General features: G+C 38.5%; 1 protein-coding gene across 2 annotated transcripts in view; it reads right to left on the bottom strand.

Moving 5' to 3' along the window:
* The window catches only part of MTREX (Mtr4 exosome RNA helicase), a 124,677-nt gene that overhangs the window by 57,128 nt on the left and 47,203 nt on the right, over window positions 1-20,346 (bottom strand). For both annotated transcript variants that reach the window (XM_025389049.1, XM_025389050.1), the window contains 5 exons: window positions 18,325-18,404; window positions 16,957-17,067; window positions 14,743-14,844; window positions 9,509-9,634; window positions 3,257-3,407 (listed from right to left, as the gene is read on the bottom strand). In XM_025389049.1, coding sequence (XP_025244834.1) covers window positions 3,257-3,407; window positions 9,509-9,634; window positions 14,743-14,844; window positions 16,957-17,067; window positions 18,325-18,404 — 570 coding nt within the window. The remainder of the gene's footprint in view (window positions 1-3,256; window positions 3,408-9,508; window positions 9,635-14,742; window positions 14,845-16,956; window positions 17,068-18,324; window positions 18,405-20,346) is intronic.

Here is a 20,346-nt window from a genome sequence, read left to right as displayed (position 1 = left end):
CATCTCTACTAAAAATACAAAATTAGCTGGGCGTGGTGGTGCATGCCTATAATCCCAGCTACTTGGGAGGCTGAGGCAGGAAAACCACTTGAACCCGGGAGACGGAGATTGCGGTGAGCTGAGATCATGCCATTGTTGCCATTGCCTGGGCAACAGGAGTGAAACTCCATTTCAAAAAAATAAATAAAAAGAAAAAAGAGAAAGGGATGAATTAGAAGAGGGGCTAGATTACAGAAGGTGTCAGGAATTCATTGGTTAACAGAAATAACACCGGTTAGTGACCGGCTATACAGTGGCTTCAAAAGGTAATTATTTAGTTCCAAGGGTAGGAGACTTGAGACTTGACTTCGGCTATATTTTAAGTGACTTTCTCGGCCTAAAAACTGAAAGGGGCTCCCATTCCCCACGTAAAAGGTTTTCTTTTTAATTTCTCAGTGAAATGGTGGAATGTTTAAGTTCACTGAGTGAGCAGTAGAATCTTGTTCTAAGTCATATTGAGCAATCTCTGGGTCCAGCCAGAAGTCAGAAAATAGGCTTTAAAAAAACACGGTAATACTTGGGAGTTTCCCCTCTGTCCTCCACTGTACCAAGGATGCTTTTAAAAAGTAATTTACTGTTTATCAGAATGTAAAAAGAAAATGAAACAAAACAAAGGTAAGTGCACCAATACACACTTCTGTTTCACTTGGTTATTCAGTCTCCAAACCAGTCTAACTGCTAGCTGTGTGTGCAAGTACAATTATCCTACTCATGCATGACTGTGCTAATTGCTTAGGAGGAATACTTTAATTTCCTTTTAAGTATTAAACTAGCTTGTAATCTTACATCTGTTTCAATGACAGCATCTGAAATTTCCATGATATAAGGTAAAATTAATACTGCTAATTTGATTTTAACATCTCCTTAATTCACATTCAAATCCAAAGTGTATTTAAACCTTGTTAATCTTTTTTATTATTAATTTTATTTTTAATAAAATAAAATAAAATTTATTATTAATACAATTTTTGGTGGGATAAGGGGATTTATAGCTCTTTTAAAAATACAGTTCTGAGACTAGAAACATATTTTTCTATCTCTTTGCTAAGACCATAGTTTATCAGCCAAACACGAGGGCTATTATTAATAACTTTTATAAAAAATTAATAAATGTAGTATGATTTGAAATTATACATTTGTCATGTTATAAGGTTTTAAAAAATATATTCAAAAATCTGCTTATGGAAGTTTACTAAAGGTGATTGTTGAGATCATCCAGCTCACATTTTAAGAAATTGTCTGTCATCTTTGATTTTTTTCTTAATCAATTAGAGAGGTTATTACATCTATTTTCATCACTTTATTAATGGTGAAACCCTGTATCTACAGAAAATACAAAAATTAGTCAGGCATGGCGGCACATGCCTATAGTCCAGCTGAGCGGGAAGGATCAACTGAGCCTGGGAAATTGAGGCTGCAGTGAGTTGTGATGGTACCACTGCATTCCAGTCTAGGCGACAGAGCAAGACCCCATCTAAAATAAAGTAAAATAAGAGTGGAATTGTCCTACATACTCATAAGAAAGGAATCTCAAATTTGTCTTGTTAAATAAATCATGATACAGTTATAAAATGGAAATATTATTCAGTCATTAAAAATCATACTTTCTTGAAATTAAAACTTTTTTTTTTTTTTTTTTTTGAGATGGAGTCTCACTCTGTCGCTCAGGCTGAAGTGCAGTGGTACAATCTTGGCTCACTGCAACCTCCATCTCCCGGGTTCAAGCAATTCTTCTGTCTCAGCCTCCCAAGTAGCTGGGATTACAGGTGCCCACCACTACACCTGGCTAATTTTTTTGTATTTTTAGTAGAGAGGGGGTTTCATCATGCTGGCCAGGCTGGCCTCGAACTTCTGACCTCAAGTATCTGCCCGCCCCGGCCTCGCCAAGTGCTAGAATTACAGGTGTGAACTACCACACCTGGCTGAAATTAAAACTTTAAAAGTCAGAATAAATGAGCTACTAAATACAAAGCATTTAATAAAAGGCTAGGCATAAGGTAAATATTTAACAAATGATATTAATTATAAGCATTATCATTACCAGTATAAGTATCATTATTACAAAAACCTCACATCTAATTTTGCCTTTAAAAAGCATACTTATTCGTAAAACAAAATAGAAAAACTACAAAGTGTTAACAGTGGTTGGGTAGCTATTTCTGTGTGAGATTACAAATGATTTTAACTTTCCTCTATCTTTGTCGTATTTTCTTTTTCCTTTTTACAATGACTACACACAATATTTTTATAAGATTTACCCAAACCAGTGGTTTATTTTTTTTCATATTCAAGTGAAAATCAGTAGTTTAAATCGTTGCCTTCATTTTAGCTTTTAATCAGCTCTTATGACCATTAGTCACGCTACCCTCTAAGGTAAGAATCAATGTACAACTCCACTTGAACATAATTACCATAGGACATTTACTTTTTGTGCTTTTGCAAGCATTACTGTAATATTAAGAACTGAAAATTCCAAAAAAGCTAAACTCTAATCCAAGTTAAAGCATTGCATTTCCCTAAACATTCACAGGCTTATGCCAGGGCACTCTTTTATAATGAGAAATGGTGAAAGAACAAAGCTAATATGCATGTGATTCTTTTTTTTTTTTTCTTCTTGAGTCGGGAGTCTCGCTTTGTTGCCAGGTTGGAGTGCAGTGGCGCAAACTTGGCTCACTGCAACCTCCGCCTCCCATGTTCAAGTGATTCTCCTGCCTCAGCCTCCTGAGCAGCTGGGACTACAGGAGCCCGCCACCAAGCCCGCTAATTTTTTGTATTTTTAGTAGCGACAGGGTTTCACCATGTTGGCCAGGATGGTCTCGATCTCTTGACCTCGTGATCCACCCGCCTTGGCCTCCCAAAGTGCTGGGATTACAGTCGTGAGCCACCGCGCCCGGCTGCATGTGCTTCTTACAGGTCAAGTTTTAAAATACTAGGCTTTGTGTTATTTCATTATTCAGGACCATGAGTTATACGATACATATGCACAAGACAAGAATTATACTAAATTTGAGCCAACTATAGAAAAGTTCCCTGCCAGCGTTTTCTTTCCTTCATTTTGAAATGTTCTATTCAGTTACAATGACCAGACTACAGTTGTGCAGTCCATTACATATGAACCAAAATTTACCTTACAAAAAAAAGCCAAAGCAGCCAATAATGTAGACATTTTGCTAGTCTCCTAGCTACATTAAGCTCTGTTACAGTATTTTATACTTACTGTCTACTACTCCTGGAATTGCTCGATAATGCTGAAACTGATAGAAGGATTTTTCCAACATGTACTCAGGATTAATTTCTTCTACACGTAGTAAGTTCAAAACCATGTTGTAGGTCAAATGGAAAGCACTATTTAGAGGATCAGCGGAGCCCTAAGAGAGAAAAAAAATGTCAATTTTGTAGTTTTCCAAATAAATTTACCCAAGTACCTTAAACCTACTATAATGCATAATACATCATAGCAGAAGTGTATTAAGAAACTTTTATTTCTCAAACACATACCACACAGAAGTGTACTGGACATGTTGTAAACTCTATTGTTTTCTAAAGATAAGGGTAAAAATGGAAAATACTGAGGCTCAGAACTGAATACCCAATTTAGCAATCAAGTTAATAAGCTTATGTCTCTCATCTATAAGTATTTACACAAATCCTTTTTTTAGCAAAACTAAGAACTCCAAATACATGTTAATTCTTGATTCTAAAGCCTCTCCTGTTTCCTAAAATATCATTCTTTCTTTTTAGCCATGAAAATTAAAATATAACCCCCACTCTGATTCCATTCCTTTGGAGCTTGCCCCACCTACATTTCTCCATAAAGCCTTAAACCACAACCATCTAGTCCAGAATCATCTCAAACTTCCCAGAACTAGAATTATCAGAACTTATATTCTAGCACTGGGCCATATATTGCTTCTTGCTTGCTTTGTATGAATGTAAATATATTCCTTAAGTTTAGAAATGATCACCATTTACTGAGGGCTTAGCATATGCCACTCACTGTACTAAATAAATACTAAATCTTCAATTCACAACATTCGTAACAATATTTTGTCTCCATTTTAAACAAGAAACAGAGGCTCAGAGAGATGCAGGGACTTGCCAAGAGTAAAGCAGGAGCTAAAATCTAGGAGTATCTAGGCTTAAAGTCTTCATGGAGGGCAAGTCATATTGGAACTTATTTTATATACCTATCAATCCAACGCATACCTCACATTACTAAAAATATAGGAACCCTTTGAATGTTGATCAAGTACTCTTTTAAAGTATTTAATTTGATCAGTTAACTAAAACAATGTATCAAGAGACAGCCTAATAAGAGGATCACCTAAAATTTAACTGAAACAAGAAAGGTAACCAATGATAAAGATATTATGTAAACTTTGAAGGATTTCCAGGCAAACTGTGAAGAATTCCTTTTTGCCAATTTGCTTACTAAAAAGATACTGAGAGAGCCAAACATACCACTTTTCTAGAACAGTTTTTGTAATATTTTATAAATACTAATATAATGATCTCTTACATTTTAGAATATATGGTTCATTTAGGCAAGTAGTTCTAAAAATTAACAGGCTAAATATTCTTGCATTATAAACCATAAAGGTGGAAGATGGAGAAATAAATAAATGTGAGCCTTCCCACTTCTTCAAAAAAGGCCTGTACATAGTTATCTTATGTACAGTTACAGAACCAACTTTAATAGAATAGGTATATGCTTCTTACATTTACAAATAATTTAAATAACCAGTAAGGTCAAAATTATTTTTCCTTCAATTCAGGAAAATTTGATTCATTGTTGAAAAGAACACACCACTGACTAGAAATATCATACTATTGAAATGAGCACTTTATGTACTCTAAGTAACTAGTATGTTTAATAATTTCAGAAAGTATAGAAATGGTTTCATTTTGATAAAACTAATTAACATCTACTCAAAATACTGTGATATTTTTACATTCTTTGGAAAATATGGGCACCATACTGGAGCATGTATTTCTTCTAGTTATAGTGGAAAAATATAATACTTAACTGCTAACGAATAAAAGATGCATTCACCAGTCTTTCTGAAAAGCTGTTTAATAACAACACACTTTCTCATTTACTCAACTTTTCATTTGAACAAACATTATGAAAAATGATTTTTTTGTGACTCTTCTCAAGTAATCAAAAATGTATCAAAAGAACCGCTAACTTGGCTGGGTGTGGTGGCTCATGCATGTAATACTAGCACTTTGGGAAGCCAAGGTGGGCGGATCACCTGAGCTCAAGAGTTCAAGACCAGCCTGGCCAACATGGCGAAACCCCATCTCTACTAAAAATACAAAATTAGCCAGGCATGGTGGCACATGCCTGTAATCCCAGCTACTTGGGAGGCTGGGGCAGGAGAATCACTTGAACCCAGGAGGTGGAGGTTGCAGTGATCCAAGATCGCACCACTGTACTACAGTCTGGGTGATAGAGCGAGAAACCGTCTCAAAAACAACAACAACAACAACAACAACAACAACAACAAAACCCAAAAAACAAAAAAAACTGCCGCCTTATGTCAAATTCTGTTTAAGCTAATAGCAGATACTTCAACAATAGCAATACTGGAAAAGTTGAACAGGTTTCTCTATTGCTCCTTTAAAAATTAGCCAAGTCAGCCAGCATGATGGTTCATGCCTGTGATCCCAGCACTTTGGGAGGCCAAGATGGGCAGATTGCTTGAGCCTGGGAGTTCAAGGCAAGCCTTAGCAACATGGCGAAACCTTGTCTCTACAAAAAATACCAAAAAAAAAAAAAAAAATTGATTTGGTGGTGCATGCCTGTAGTCCCAGTTACTTGGGAAGCTGAGGTGGGAGGGCTGCTTGAGCCCTGCAGGTCAAAGCTGCAGTGAGCTGAGATTGCACCACTGCATTCCAGTCTGGGCAACAGAGCAAGGCCCTGTCTCCAAAAAAAAAAAAAAAAAAAAAAAAAGCTGGGCATCGTGGCTCACGCCTATAATCCATAATCCTAGCACCTTGGGAGGCTGAGACAGGAGGAAGATCCCTTGAGCCTCAGGAGATCGAGATCAGCCTGGGCAACAAAGGGAGACCCTGTCTCTATTTTTAAAAAGGCTGGGTGCAGTGGCTCACGCCTGTAATCCCAGCACTTTGGGGGGCTGAGGTAGGCAGATCCCCTGAGGTCAGGAATTTGAGACCAGGCTGGTCAACATGGTAAAACCCCGTTTCTACCAAAAAAATACAAAAATTAGCTGGGCGTGGCCATAGGTGCCTATAATCCCAGCTACTTGGGAAGCTGAGGCAGGAGAATCACTTGAACCCGGTAGGTGGAGGCTGCAGTGAGCAAGTTAAAAAATTACTCAAGCCATAAAAATGAAGGAAAAAAATTATTAAAATATTTCAAATTCACAATCATTAAATTATTTACATGCTCAAATATATAAATATGTGTGTGTGTGTATGAATGTACTGAGAGTTTGAAAGCTCTAGCAGGCAACAAACACATTTTGCCACGGTTCTAACACCAATAGGAAAAATAAATACATATGACAAATAGACTTGAATTATATACTAATGTATAAAGTAAACCTACTATTTCTACATATAAGGTAACTATGAAGAAGTTACGTATTTTAATTTTTGAGAAAATAACTTCAAGTACTCAGTATTTCTATTCAAGTTCTGAAATTACTTAAGAATGATCAATTATTTTTGCCTATAAGAAAACAAAATATACCTGACATGACTATTTTTTAGCCTATCTACTTTAAGTACATCAAAGAACAAACTGCTGTCTCATGTCAAATTGTGTTTAAACTACTAGTTGAAAAATCTGTTTGCGAGAGGTACTGAGAAGCAGTATCATATGGTAGTTAGAAGCATAAACTCAGAAATCAGACTGCCAGAGTTCGAAAGCAGGATTTGCCATTTAACAACAATATAGCTCTGGACAAATTTTTAACCTCTGCATGCTGTATTTATAAAACGTAGATAATAACAGTAATTATTATAATTAGTATTTGGAACACACTGAACATTCAATAAGTATTAGTTGTTACATCCCAGCACTTTGGGAGGCCGAGACGGGTGGATCACGAGGTCAGGAGATCGAGACCATCCTGGCTAACACAGTGAACCCCGTCTCTACTAAAAAATACAAAAAAACTAGCTAGGCGAGGTGGCGGGCGCCTGTAGTCCCAGGTACTCGGGAGGCTGAGGCAGGAGAATGGCCTGAACCCGGGAGGCAGAGCTTGCAGTGAGCTGAGATCCGGCCACTGCACTCCAGCCAGGGGGACAGAGTGAGACTCCGTCTCAAAAAAAAAAAAAAAAAGAAAAAGTATTAGCTGTTACAAATACTGAGTAAGTTACCTATAAATTCCTTAATGATAGTAAAACTACCTAGAAAAAATCCTAGAGGAAATAAGTTGTACGTCAGTCTTGATAAAAGAAATATGCCTAGAAATGCAGATACACAAACAGGTACTACATTCTTTCAATCAAACTAATATTCAAAGTGAAATGTTCTCCTTCATATCCCAAGGATGGCTATGAACCAAAAAGGCAGCTAACAAGTGCTGGCTAGAATGTAAAGAAATTAGAAGCCTCATACAATGCTGGTGGGAATGCAAAATGGTGCAACTACTTAAGAAAACAGTCTGGCAGTTCCTCAAAAGGTTACACATAGAATTACTCTATGACCCAGCAATTCCTTTCCTAGGTGTACAGTCAGGAGAAAACAAAACACATATTCAAGTAAAAACTTGTTAAAAAAAAAAAAAAGTTCATAGCAGCATTATTCACAGTAGCCAAAACATGGAAAAAATCCACATGTCCATTCACTGCTGAACAGATCAAGTGTAGCATACATGCTGAACAATGAAATACTATTCAGCAATGAAAAGGAATGAAGTTTTGATAGATGTTACAACATGGATAAAACTTGAAAACATTAGGCTAAGTGAAAAAAAGTCAGATACAAAAGGGTACACATTACATGAGCCTGTTTATATGAAATGTCCACAACAGACAAATCCATAGAGACAGAAAGTAAATTAGTTGTTGTCTAGGGCTTGGGGTAGGGGTGGTCTTCTGAAGAAAGAAGAGTAACTTAATAGGTATAGGGGTTTCTTTCTGGATTGATGAAAATGTTCTAAAATTGATTGTGGTGATGGTGACAAAACTCTACGAATATATTAAAAACCATGGAAATGAGTGACTTGCATGGTATGTGAATTATAGCTCAATAAGTCTATTAGAAAAGTAAATTTAAAAGATGCAATGAAAGGTGATACAACTTTACACATACAAGGTAACAAATCCAGAAACGTCAAGTATATGGAATGAAAACTCCGCACTAAAGGAACCAGATGCTGTCATTAAAATATTACCTCCTATAATCTGGCAACCCGATTCTGTTCTTTCCACACACAGAGTACAAGGAAAGAAAAATAGCATGCGTTATATCCGGCACAATTAGAGAAAAGAATAAAAATTTTCAGTCTTGTTTAATTTTTCTTTCATGGAGCACTAAAGAGGTTTCCAAGTGTTAATCTTTAAAGTTGAAAATAAGACACCATATGATTATTATGAATATGTACAGACAAGCTTTGTCTTTACTTATGTAAAGACATATAAAGATATACACACCTTTATCTATTTTGCTTCAACATACCAAGCTTCATTATGACTATATCTCAAATTCTCCACAAAGTTCCCAAGTCTAAAAAGTTAGACACACAATCTGTTTCATAGATACTGACCTAAGTGTGTCTTAACATGTTTTGAAGTAGCTACTTTTAAGTAGCTAATGAGCTGGCAATTAATTTTGTTTTTAATTAAAGTTTCCTATCTTATTAACATTTTTCTCTATATGGATAAGAAGAAAAAAAGCAACCAGGCCAAACTTCCTTTAGAAGCTCTTCAAAACAAAAATAAAATTCTAGACCATCTGAAGCACAAATACTAAGCAAGCAAAATAAAAGTCTAATCTGCAATAAAGCTTAAAATGTGTTCTTTATGATTGGGATATTTATAATCAATAGGGTAAACTGTAAAGGTAGATTGCTGAATTAACCTATTAAGCTATCTGGGCTTGCAAAGGCAGAGGAAGCTCACTGCCTGCCCCAAACACTTGATTATCAATCATGTGTCCCACTTCCTGTTCTGACAGGTAAAGAACAACTTGTGCAGTGGATCAGTCAAATAAAGAGATTTCTTAAATTTGGAGGAGAAAGTAAACATTTCTGCCCTCTCTGGAGATCTTCACACCCTATCCATTATATGAGTTGCTCTCCACCTATTAGGTGAAGTAGGATACAAGATGTTAGTATTTTGAGTAGTCACACCCTTCTATCTTCCCAAGCCCAGATAGTTTCAGTATATTAACTCATTTTAGTTAGGTATCTGACTGACACAACCAATTCTGAAATGGTTTCTGAAGCATATTTCTGGAATTCTTGGTAAAGGTACAGAATCTTAATGTAGTTACCTTAAGTAATTGTTTTCCAATTGTTGGGCTCATCTTTTCATCTACCATAAGAATTACAATTCCTCTATCATCCATTCCTCTCCTTCCAGCACGACCAGACATCTGAATGTATTCACCAGAAGAAATCTGAATGAACACAGTTAAAATTCAGAGTTTAGGAGAAAAACTGGTGAAAAACGTATTCTTAAAATTTCTCTTATTGTAAAACTTGTAACAAGTTATAAACCCTAAGAAAGGAAACATGATTAAAAACATGAAGTTTTAGAAGAGTTAAAGTCAAAGCACAAAAATGCAAAACATGTGAGAATAATGTTTCAAACCCACATCACACCAACATAACAAAACTAAATTTTAGACTTATTGTCATTTTGGATCTAAAATTTATGCTTTTAATCTAAATTTAAAACCTAAAATTTAGGCTTTTAAAAATTTTGGCTTTTCACAGTAAGCCAATTACTGTTAATTATGCTTTCAAATATATGACAGCTACTGGGAAATACTGGCTAATTCACTGGCATTTAAAAAATACCTTTGAGCTAGATATTCTGGAAAACGGCAAAATCTAAGAATGCAAACAATGACCCAAACTCAACCAAATATCAGTTCTGATTTGATCATAATTACCTTTCTGAATCTGCAAAATGAGATGACCATAATTCATGTTTTTTGAAAAAACAAATTCTCTCCTATTTTACTGGTATGTATGCCTGGAGTTTGGTAGAGTCCATTTGTCATCAGGAACAACCTGATAGAGGAAGGTCAGTAAGGCTCCTGTATACAGGCTTTCAGAGCACCATTGAACCACTTCAACACTGGGCAAAGTTTTTCTTTAAGTGCATGTGTACTTTTCTCCTGTGGAAAGGGTCCAGATTCTTTTTAAAAAATTGTAACTCAAAAAGAGTTAAAAACCACTACACGTCACAATGCTGATGCCTCAGGATGGTGGTGGCAGTCCCAGCTCAGACATGGTTAGCAGAGCTGCTGAGACACTGAAAGCCCACTGCCTGTATGAGGTATAGCTGGAACACTGCCTACAGAGCAGGTTCCACCAGCCTCACTGGAGAAGATGCCCTTATGTCCATGATGGGCTGAGAGAAAAGCAAGGTCCTTCTCAAGCCATCCAACAATATCCAGCTGGATCTGGTCAAGAAGGTGCAGCTGTTCAGTGGCACTCAGAACGGTATGTATAAGCACTTCATCATAAAGGCAGGCAGGTTTCCAGCAGCCAGTCAATAGGCATAGTGCTCCCAATACTGGCCACAAAGAGCCTCCCTTGTGACTACACAGCCAGGATGGCTAAATACAGGGCCAAGTTCGACCCATAAGTGACAGTTAACTTCGACATGAAGACCTCAATTGGCCAAAGGAGATTCTGCCAAGTGGTATGCATGGAGCACTGAGCCACTTGGCAGCATATGCCATCAAGATAATTGAGATCAAGTACCAGGAGGGGTAGGAGGTGTGGGAGCCAGAGCCGTATGTGCTGCACCAGGTGCGTCATGCCAACATCATCCAGCCGGTGGAGGTGTTTGGGATGCGGGTGCATGTATACATTTTGATACAACTGGTCCCTGTTAGCAAGGAGCTGTTCAACCACATCATCACCAAGGGTTCCTTCACTGAGCATGACGCCATGTGAATGCTGCAGATGGTGCTAGATGGCATCCAGTATCTGCATGCACTGGGCATCACAAACCAAGACCTCAAGCCTCAGAATCTGCTATATCATCATCCAGGCACTGACTCCAAGATCATCATCACTGACTTCAATCTGGTCAGTGCCCACAAGAACAGTAACAACTAGAAATGCCTCATGAAGATCACCTGTGACACACCAGCATCCCCTGCCCCAGAGGTTCTGGCCTGTATTACACAATTCAGTGCACGTGTGGGTCCCAGGCACCATTGTCTACATCCTGCTGAGTAGCATTATGCCCTTTGGGACAACAATCATACCTCAGGGGCAAGTATAGTTACTCGAATGAGCGCTGGCTACCCAGTATGTCCAACCTGGCTAAGGATTTCACTGACTGCTGAGAGTGGACCCTGGAGCTCCTATGACTACACTGTAGGCCCTAAGACACTCGTGGGTGATAAGCATGGCAGCCTCTTCATCCAGGCAGAATCTGCACCAGTTCATCTCCTAAAACCTCCTCAAATGTGCCTCCTCACACTGTCAGAGCACCAAATATGCCCGGTCCACATGTTAAAGCCACTTGACAGGCTCCAAGCTGACACACATGCAAGAGCATGAGCTGCAGAAACTCAAACCTGTGGTACTAGCAACAGTACAGTGGCTGATCCACCTGGCTGTGGTACAGACATAGCATGATCTCAGCCTGGCCATTCACTGTTGTGCCATCTAGGCCTGTTACCCTCTCTGGAAACAGGTCTATACAGCAAGCAAAAGGTGAAGAATGTCTGTGCCTTCTCTGTGCCACCTTCTTCTCTGTGCCTTCAGCAGCTCCACTCCTTGCCATGGGCCTGGGCCATGTGTGACAGAGTAGAGGTGGCACAGGGGGCTGCCCATGACTCCCTGAATGAGGTATCTGGCCTGGCAATGACACCCATTTTGGTGGGAAACTGCTCTGGTATGAGTTGGGGGAAGGACGGAACCTGGCCTTCACTGTCTCCCTAACCCTTTGACTCTTCCCCAGAACAGGGGGGCTGCAGTGCTGGCTGAAGAATGTTCTATAGCCTCAGGACTCTTTGGGACAGTTAATTCTAGAATCAACCCCCATTCCTCCACAGAGCCTTCTTCCCTGACTCTCTACATTCCAAGGCATCTTGATCCTTAAGATTATGCTCCAGTGGGAGGCCCAGGTAAACACAAAGCTTATGCTTTGACTGGACTCGTAGCCCCTGGCTAGATCCAAACAGTCCCCTACCTCCCAGTCAAGACCTTTCTTCCTTCATGGTGCCCCTGCAAAGACATCTCCTGACCCCAGGATTCGCCAAGACCTCTGGTGGTAGGGCAACAGCATGGACCTTAACCCTTCTAGATGATGTGGCCATGCTGGTGGCAGGGCTGCCCCAGGCTCCAACCTATCTGACTATGAGAGGGTCCCTGGCCCACCAGCCTACCACGCTCAGTGTCTTCTTTGCAGAGCCCACCTTTACCTCCCTTTCCCCTTTGGATGTCCATTCCATTCCCCAGGTACCTCCTTCCCAACAGTGGAGGGGTTAAAGGGAGTCCCACTGCTGCTACCTGGGGAATGGGGCCCTTAGGGGCCAAAGCAGAGGGCGGGGGGTTCACCATTAGGATTCCATTGTCAGCCTGGTTCAATCCTTTGATATGGCCCATAGCCCTTTCCCATCAGGCTCCACTGCTCCCTCTTCTACAGTGGCATGAAGCTGCTATCTGGCATCTGGCATAGTATAGACAGCCTGGGAATAATCACTGCACATCCATCATACACATCCATTGTGCACACCCGCTGTGCTCCACAAGGAAGCAGGAAGGAAAGAGTTGCTTTGTTAGGGAGGGTCCCAGGCTGCTTAACTCTCTCCTTCTCTTGAGCTTCTACACATCTCTCCCCAAAACTTAACCATATTGTGTGAAATGTCTCTGAACCCTGGGTGGCTGGGCACTGGCCTTCTCAGAGGTTCCCTTGCCCAATCCACCCTGTGCCTGCTTCCTCTAATGGCATTAGCCTTCCAGTCTGGACCCCGATGAGTCTCAGGCTAGAGGGAGCCCCTGTGGGATGTGGGTGGGGACGGCTGACTGCTTTCCCCTAGAAATCATCATCAAATCTGTCATGGTACCTTCCCCCACCACAAACCAGGCTGGAACCCAAATTCCCTCTCTCCACAGCTGCCTTTATTGGGTAGGAAGGGGCTGGGGCCCAACCTTAGCCAGACTGCAGGGTCCCTGCTAGCATAGAGGGTTTGGCTCCCACTCAGCAGCTCCATTCAGCTTTTGCCAGGGGGCAGCCTTGGGCCAGGCCCTCCTAGTCCAAGAAGTCCTGGCCCAAAAATGTCACTGACTCACCATACTTATATTTCTCTTTTGTATAGCATCCAACATTTTAAAATACAACACATCATGAAAAACGTTTTGTCTTTATTTACAGTTTTAGTGAGGGTACTTTTCAGCATTTTGATGATTTGTAATTCCTTTCAGAAACTTCTCCAAGCAGAGAGAATCACCAATTCCAAAAATAAAAGGTTAAATAAAGGACTACTTACAATTTTCCCCAAAGCCAGGCTATGGGAATTCAAACGAGAAATCTTTGTTCCATCACTTTCTTTTCACCCCCGCCAATGTTCTACTGTCTGCTTAGCAAATTCTCATCTGCTGTTACTTATTTTAAGGATTGCCTTTCTATGAAGCATTCCCTGACCCCCAGCTGACTTTGTTTCTTATGCTATATCCCTGTACATACTTCTCACAGTGTTTACAGCATAACATTTTATTGTATATCTGTCAAAAGAAACAAGTCTGTATTGTCTTTTTGTTGTGTCTACTTCAGCATCCCAGTCATCTACCAGAGTTCTAAATTCATATTTTAAGTTTGGTAATTGCTTACTAAATGGGGTACTTGCCTTTTAAATCTGAAGGGCAAAATAGATGCAACTACAGCCACTGTAGTGGTGCTTTAAAACCTTAAACCTTAAGAAATGAAAACTCTAGACATATTTAAAATGATTTAAAACATTCATAAATCACTTGCACACTTAACCTCCTATCATCAAACTCCTTCACTTAAAGGAATCTCTTTTTTTTGGAGGAGAGGTGGGAGTGAAGGAGTCAGGATAAAAATTTAAGGGAACAGAGGTTTGTTCGATTAATTAATTTATTCAGAGTCAGGGTCTCACTGTCCTCAAGGCTGGAGAACAGTGGTGCAATCACAGCTTACTGGAGCCTTGACTTCCTGGGCTCAAGTGATTCTTCCACCTCAGCCTTTCAAGTAGCTGCGACTACAGGTGCACATCACCACTCCCAGATGATTTTTGCATTTTTTGTAGAGATGAGGTCTCACTATGTTGCCCAGGCTGGTCTCAAACTCCTGGCCTTAAATCATCCTCCCACCTTGGCCTCCCAAAGTGCTGTGATCATAGGCATAAGCCACCACAAATGGCCAAGAGCCAAGGTTTAATCTTGATGAAATTGTATTAGCTCAGATTCAAGTTCTTAAGTAGGTTGGACTTAAAATCTCAAAGACTATGTAAACCAGTTATCTGTAGTACAACAAAGATAAAAATTGTTTTGATGTATGAATTGCTTTACTTACCCACCGGAAATCCTTCCCATCAAATTTGCGGGCATTTGTAAATAAAACAGTTCTAGCTGGCATGTTAATTCCCATAGCAAAAGTCTCCGTGGCAAATAAGGCCTAAGTAAATAAGTAATTCTATAATTAAACATGTATTTTAAGCTGAAAACCTAGTTTTATAATTTTTAAGTGTTAAATAAATGTATTAATTTTTAAAATTAGTTAATGAGACCCTACAAAAATAAAAAACAATATGCTATTCTCAAACCTATTTCGTATTTTATATATAAAATTATTAATTAACATTTAATGTCTCTCATAGCCCAGAAATTTGGTAATTCAGAGAAAACAGACTTTCTTAAATTCTAACAGTGCCAACTAGAGAGAATGCACACTGGTCTTACGAACAAAGCTTTAGGTCATAGAATAGTTTTCTAAACACGAACACATTTCCTGCCCTTGGCAACTGATGACGCAGTGATTTTGAGGACCACTTCAGTATTAGAAGATCTCTCAAGGAAGACTAGAATCAGTGACTCTGTAATACACTTCTAAGACCAACAAAAATAGTGGTTTAGGTACAAAAAGATATACATATAAGTAAAGTCATTGAAGTACTATATTCTCCAGGAAAGAAGTAAAAAAATTTTAGTTCATCATCTCAATAGCATATTATTCATTCATTAAAAAGAATGAAGAAGAATCTGACATATGATGAAATTATATAACAAGGGCAGTATTACTGACTTTTTTTTTGTTGTTTACAAAATGACTAATTCATTATCTGTATGTATACTAGTAGGTATTTCTGGTAAGTGATGGGATGATCTTTCATTTTTTTACTTTACATACAACTGCTCTATTTGAATTTTACAACCAGCAAGTACTGCTTGTTTATGTTTTAAAAGATCCTTTAAAAGTGGGGCTCAGCAAAATATATAATCTAGAAGAGATAAACCAGGATCTAGGTATAAATATTGGCCAATTCTTGATCTAAATGACTTCAAATATTTTCTTCAAGATAAGTAAATTTATCTTAAATATTCTACTTAGTGCTGAGTTTCTCACAATAAATCTCACATATGATTTTTTAAATGCTAACAATTTTTAAACATAAAATAATGTATGAGGCTGGGCATAGTAGCCTATAATCTCAGCACTTTGGGAGGCTGGGTGGGAGGATCACTTAAGGTCAGGAGTTCAAGACCACCCTGGCCAACACGGTGAAACCCCGTCTCTACAGAAAAAAAAAAAAAAAAAAAATTAGGTTGGGCGTGGTGGTATGCTACTGTAGGCCCAGCTACTTGGGAGGCTAAGGCAGAAGGATCACTTGAACCCAGAAGGCAGAGGTGCCACTGCACTCCAACCTGGGTGACAGAGCAAGATTCTGCTTCAAAATTTAAAAAAAAAAAAAGTATGACTCATATATAGACTTATGATTACATTATGATGTTGTTTCCCATTTTTAATATCCCATTTCTCGGAATAAATATCAGTATCATTAAAAAAAATGAAATCAGATGCTCTCTGGTTTAAATTAGAATAATCAAAAAACTCTCTTTCCTAAGTCTAACCAGCAATTTCCTTGTCTTCTCTAAACTAATCCTTTTATTCTGTATATAGAAAGAAGTTTACAACCCCAGGTTTAGTAATTAAATACACCTTCTGCAACATTCTGTGGTACCCAATAGTGTTACCACTACATTCTTTGTTTTTGTTCTTGTTTTTGAGACAGTTTTGCTCTTGCTGTCCAGGCTGGAGTACAACGGTGTGTCTCCACTCACTGCAACCTCCGCCTCTCGGGTTCAAATGATTCTCCTGCCTCAGCTTCCCTAGTAGCTGGGACTACAGGTGCCCACCACCACGCCTGGCTAATTTTGTATTTTTAGCAGAGACGGGGTTTCTCCACGTTGTCAGGCTGGTCTCAAACTCTCGACCTCAGGTAATCCGCCCACCTTGGCCTCCCAAAGTGCTGGGATTACAGGCATGAGCCACTATACCCGGCCACCACTACATTCTTTAAGAAAGGAAACAAATGGTTTTTTTTAACCTACACTCCAAGATTTATTTAAGTATAACAGCATATATAAACATCAAGTTTATTATTTAAGTCATTTCATTAAGCCTTGCGAAACACACACACACAAAACTGCCTATAAACAATGTTCTCTAATTTTCAGACTCTTCATACAACACAATATGGGGGCATAAAAAATAAAAATAAAACCATACCTTTATCAATCCTTCAGAAAAGAGAATTTCTATAGTTTCTTTCAAAATAGGAAGTAAACCACCATGGTGAATACCAATTCCCCTCTTCAAAAGAGGAAGTACATGTTCTACCTGTGATTTTGGAATAACACTGATTTTACATGTGAGAAAATGGTTTTTAAAATGTTAAACTAACTCAATTAAGAAAAATGAGTAAATAATGCTTTCTCTTTAAAGAAACTTAGTAAAATCTTTCCAGAATAAAAGCAAAACACAAATCTATATTCTCACAGATTATTAAATTCAATATAATTCTGGCCTAGTTCATATGAAAGGCATATAGTAAATATACTTTACAAATGCTTTGCTGACTTAAACTTTCCAGCATCACTTCATCTCCTCAAAAAACATTACACGCTATGCGGGCAGTTTTTGCCTGTAGAAAATAAACTTAAAAGATACTGGCAACTCAAACCCCCCCAAAATAAATCACTATAAAACATATTTAACATGAATATGTACTTAATCTAAAAATAAATCAATTATTGAAGAATTATTTTAACAATCTATCAAATGCCATTAAATACTTAATACTAGAAGTGTGCGATAACAAAGATGTATAAAAACATGGCTCAGCCCTCAGATACTACTAATTCAGCCAGGAAGAAAAGCTACAAAAAAGTTTATACATCAAATACCCTTTTCAAACAGCAAGAAACATGTTACCACAGTCTTATGAAAAATCCCTTACAAATCAAGGCATTCATCTGTAAAGGAAAGTATGATGACCTCCCAAAGTTTCTTTTCACCCAACAGAACTTTCACACCAGTCTAACACACTATTTCTCAGCTCTGGATGCATAGTACAATCATCAGGGGAACCTTTAAAAGATTCTGATGTCCAGGTCGCACATCAGATCAATTAAATCAGAATCTCTGGAAGTAGCACAAAAGCATCAGCATATTTTGGAATTCCCAGGCAATTTCAACAGTCGAAGCAAAAATACACTGGATTAAGGCAAAGTAGGTGTGTTAAATTCCTCATTAAACACACGATTTTCAGTAAGGGTTCTCTCTTATTTTATGTGGTAGCCTTATGGATTAAAAAAGTTAATGACTTAAAACTAGCATTAAAAATTCTGTAATACTGAGAACACTAGTAATTTTCACACCATGCTAGCTCTCAAAGTTCCTTCAGGCAGCAAATCTTTCTTCCTATTGACTTTTTGAAGTTTAAAGTAAAAGTCAAAGTATCATTTAAGTGCATATCACAACATACATGCTGCAGTGTGTGAAAAGTGTAATAGAGTAATAAAACCAAGCAACATAAAGTGAATATAAGAAATCTATTAATATCTACACTTTTATCTACTGATACTGAAAACTCACCTGAGGGAGTTTTTTATCTTCATCGGATAAGCAATCAATTGCATTACTGAATACTTCTTCAACCATCTTCTTTTCTTCATCTAGGAGAAAATTCAAGGGTACAGAAAATTCAAGGGTACAGAAATATCAAAATGAGTCAGTGATACCACACTTCACACATAACAAAGAATAAGGATCTAAAGGCCAGGCGTGGTGTCTCAAGCTTGTAATCCCAGCACTTAGGGAGGCTGAGGCAGACGGCTGGCTTGAGGCCAGGAGTTTGAGAACAGCCTGGGCAACATGGCAAAGCCCCGTCTCTGCAAAAAACACAAAAAAATTAGCCAGGCATTGTGGCATGCACCTGTAGTCCCAGCTACTTGGGAGGCTGAGGCAGGAGGACCACCTGAGCCCAGGAGGCTGAGGCTGCAGTGAGCCATGATCGCACCACTACACTCCAGTCCTGGCAACAGAGTGAGACCCTGTCTCAGAAAGAAAAAAAAAAAAGAGTCTTTAAAGAGCAAAAGTAAAGAGATGGCATTTAAAATGGTTAAGGAGAAAGTAGATAAAAATTATCCCATAATCAATATAATTCTCTGCTTTTCAAAACATATCTAGTAGACTTAATTCATGAAAAAAACACTGTCTTACAAAAATAATAACAATAACCACATCTAGTGCTTTATATATAACATGTAAGTCTAACAATTACAGGACACAGGAACTATTATTATCTACATTTTACTACTATGTAAAGTGAAGCTTACTTTTTAATAATTAGCACTACTATTAAATGTGAGAAAAACAATTCCAAAGCCCATGCTCTTTCTTAACCATTGCACTGCCTTCTTGTGCAGAGTCTACCAAACAATATGTACTGAATAAATATTTGTTAAACCAAATAAATATTTGTTAAATTAATTAGTATGCAACCCTGCCAACTTTAAGTTTATTTGGCACTTGTAGGTAAAACATTTATGGGCAGAACAATTCAGTCTTTAAAAAAACACAAACTATTATTGGCTTTAGGAGGCTATGATGGCTATCTGTCATTTGTTACTTTTACTCATGGAAAAGTAGGAATTAGCTTTAAAATGCACAGATTAAAAAAAAAACCTGTCTTGATAAAGAAAACAATACAACTGAAATTAAAATTTGGACGCCTTAAGATATTATTTACTTTTCATTGTACTGGATTACATGTGTAAAAGGCAGAGTTGAAAGATAATCAGGTTGGTATTCAGTACACTGCAATTCTTGGCCAGTGGTATGGTTTGAATGTGTCCCCCTAAAGTTAATGTGCTGACCCCTTAATCCACAATACAACAGTGTTGAGAGGCAGGGCCTTTAAGAGACAGGGCCCTCATGAATGGATTAATGCCTTTATCAGAGGAGTGGCTTAGTTATCACTGGTATGGGTTCCTGATAAAAAGATGAGTTCAGCCCTCTTCTCCCACCTTTTGCTCTCTCTTGCATGCTCTCCTGCCCTACTGTCTTCAGCCATGGGATTCCACAACAAAAAAGGCCCTCACTAGACGTGCTGGGTCCCTCAAATTGGATTTCCAGCCTCTTGAACTATAAGAAATAAATTTCTGCCTTTCATAAATTACCTAGTGATATGGTTTGGCTCTGTGTCCCCGCCCAAAACTCATCTTGTAGTTCCCATGGTTCCCATGTGTTGTGGGAGGGACCCAGTAGGAGATGACTGAATCATGGGGGTGTGTCTTTCCTATGCTGTTCTCATGATAGTGACTAAGCCTCATGAGATCTGATGGTTTTAAAAAATGGGAGTTTTCCTGTACAAGCTCCCTCACTTTGCCTGCTGTCACCCACGTAAGATGACTTGCTCCTCCTTGCCTTCCACCATGACTGTGAGGCATCCCCAGCCACGTGGAACTGTGAGTCCATTAAACCTATTTTCTTTGAAAATTGCCCAGTCTTGAGTACGCCTTTATCAGCAGCGTAAAAATGGACTAGTCTCAGCTATTCTGTCACAGCAACACAAAACGGACTAAGATAGTCAGGTTGTGCTACTATCTTAACTGT

The sequence above is a fragment of the Theropithecus gelada genome, chromosome 6 (assembly GCF_003255815.1).
Source record: "Theropithecus gelada isolate Dixy chromosome 6, Tgel_1.0, whole genome shotgun sequence".
Lineage (NCBI taxonomy): Eukaryota > Metazoa > Chordata > Mammalia > Primates > Cercopithecidae > Theropithecus > Theropithecus gelada.
Note: the sequence above shows the minus strand (reverse complement) of the source record. Positions and strands in the feature narration are given on the sequence as shown.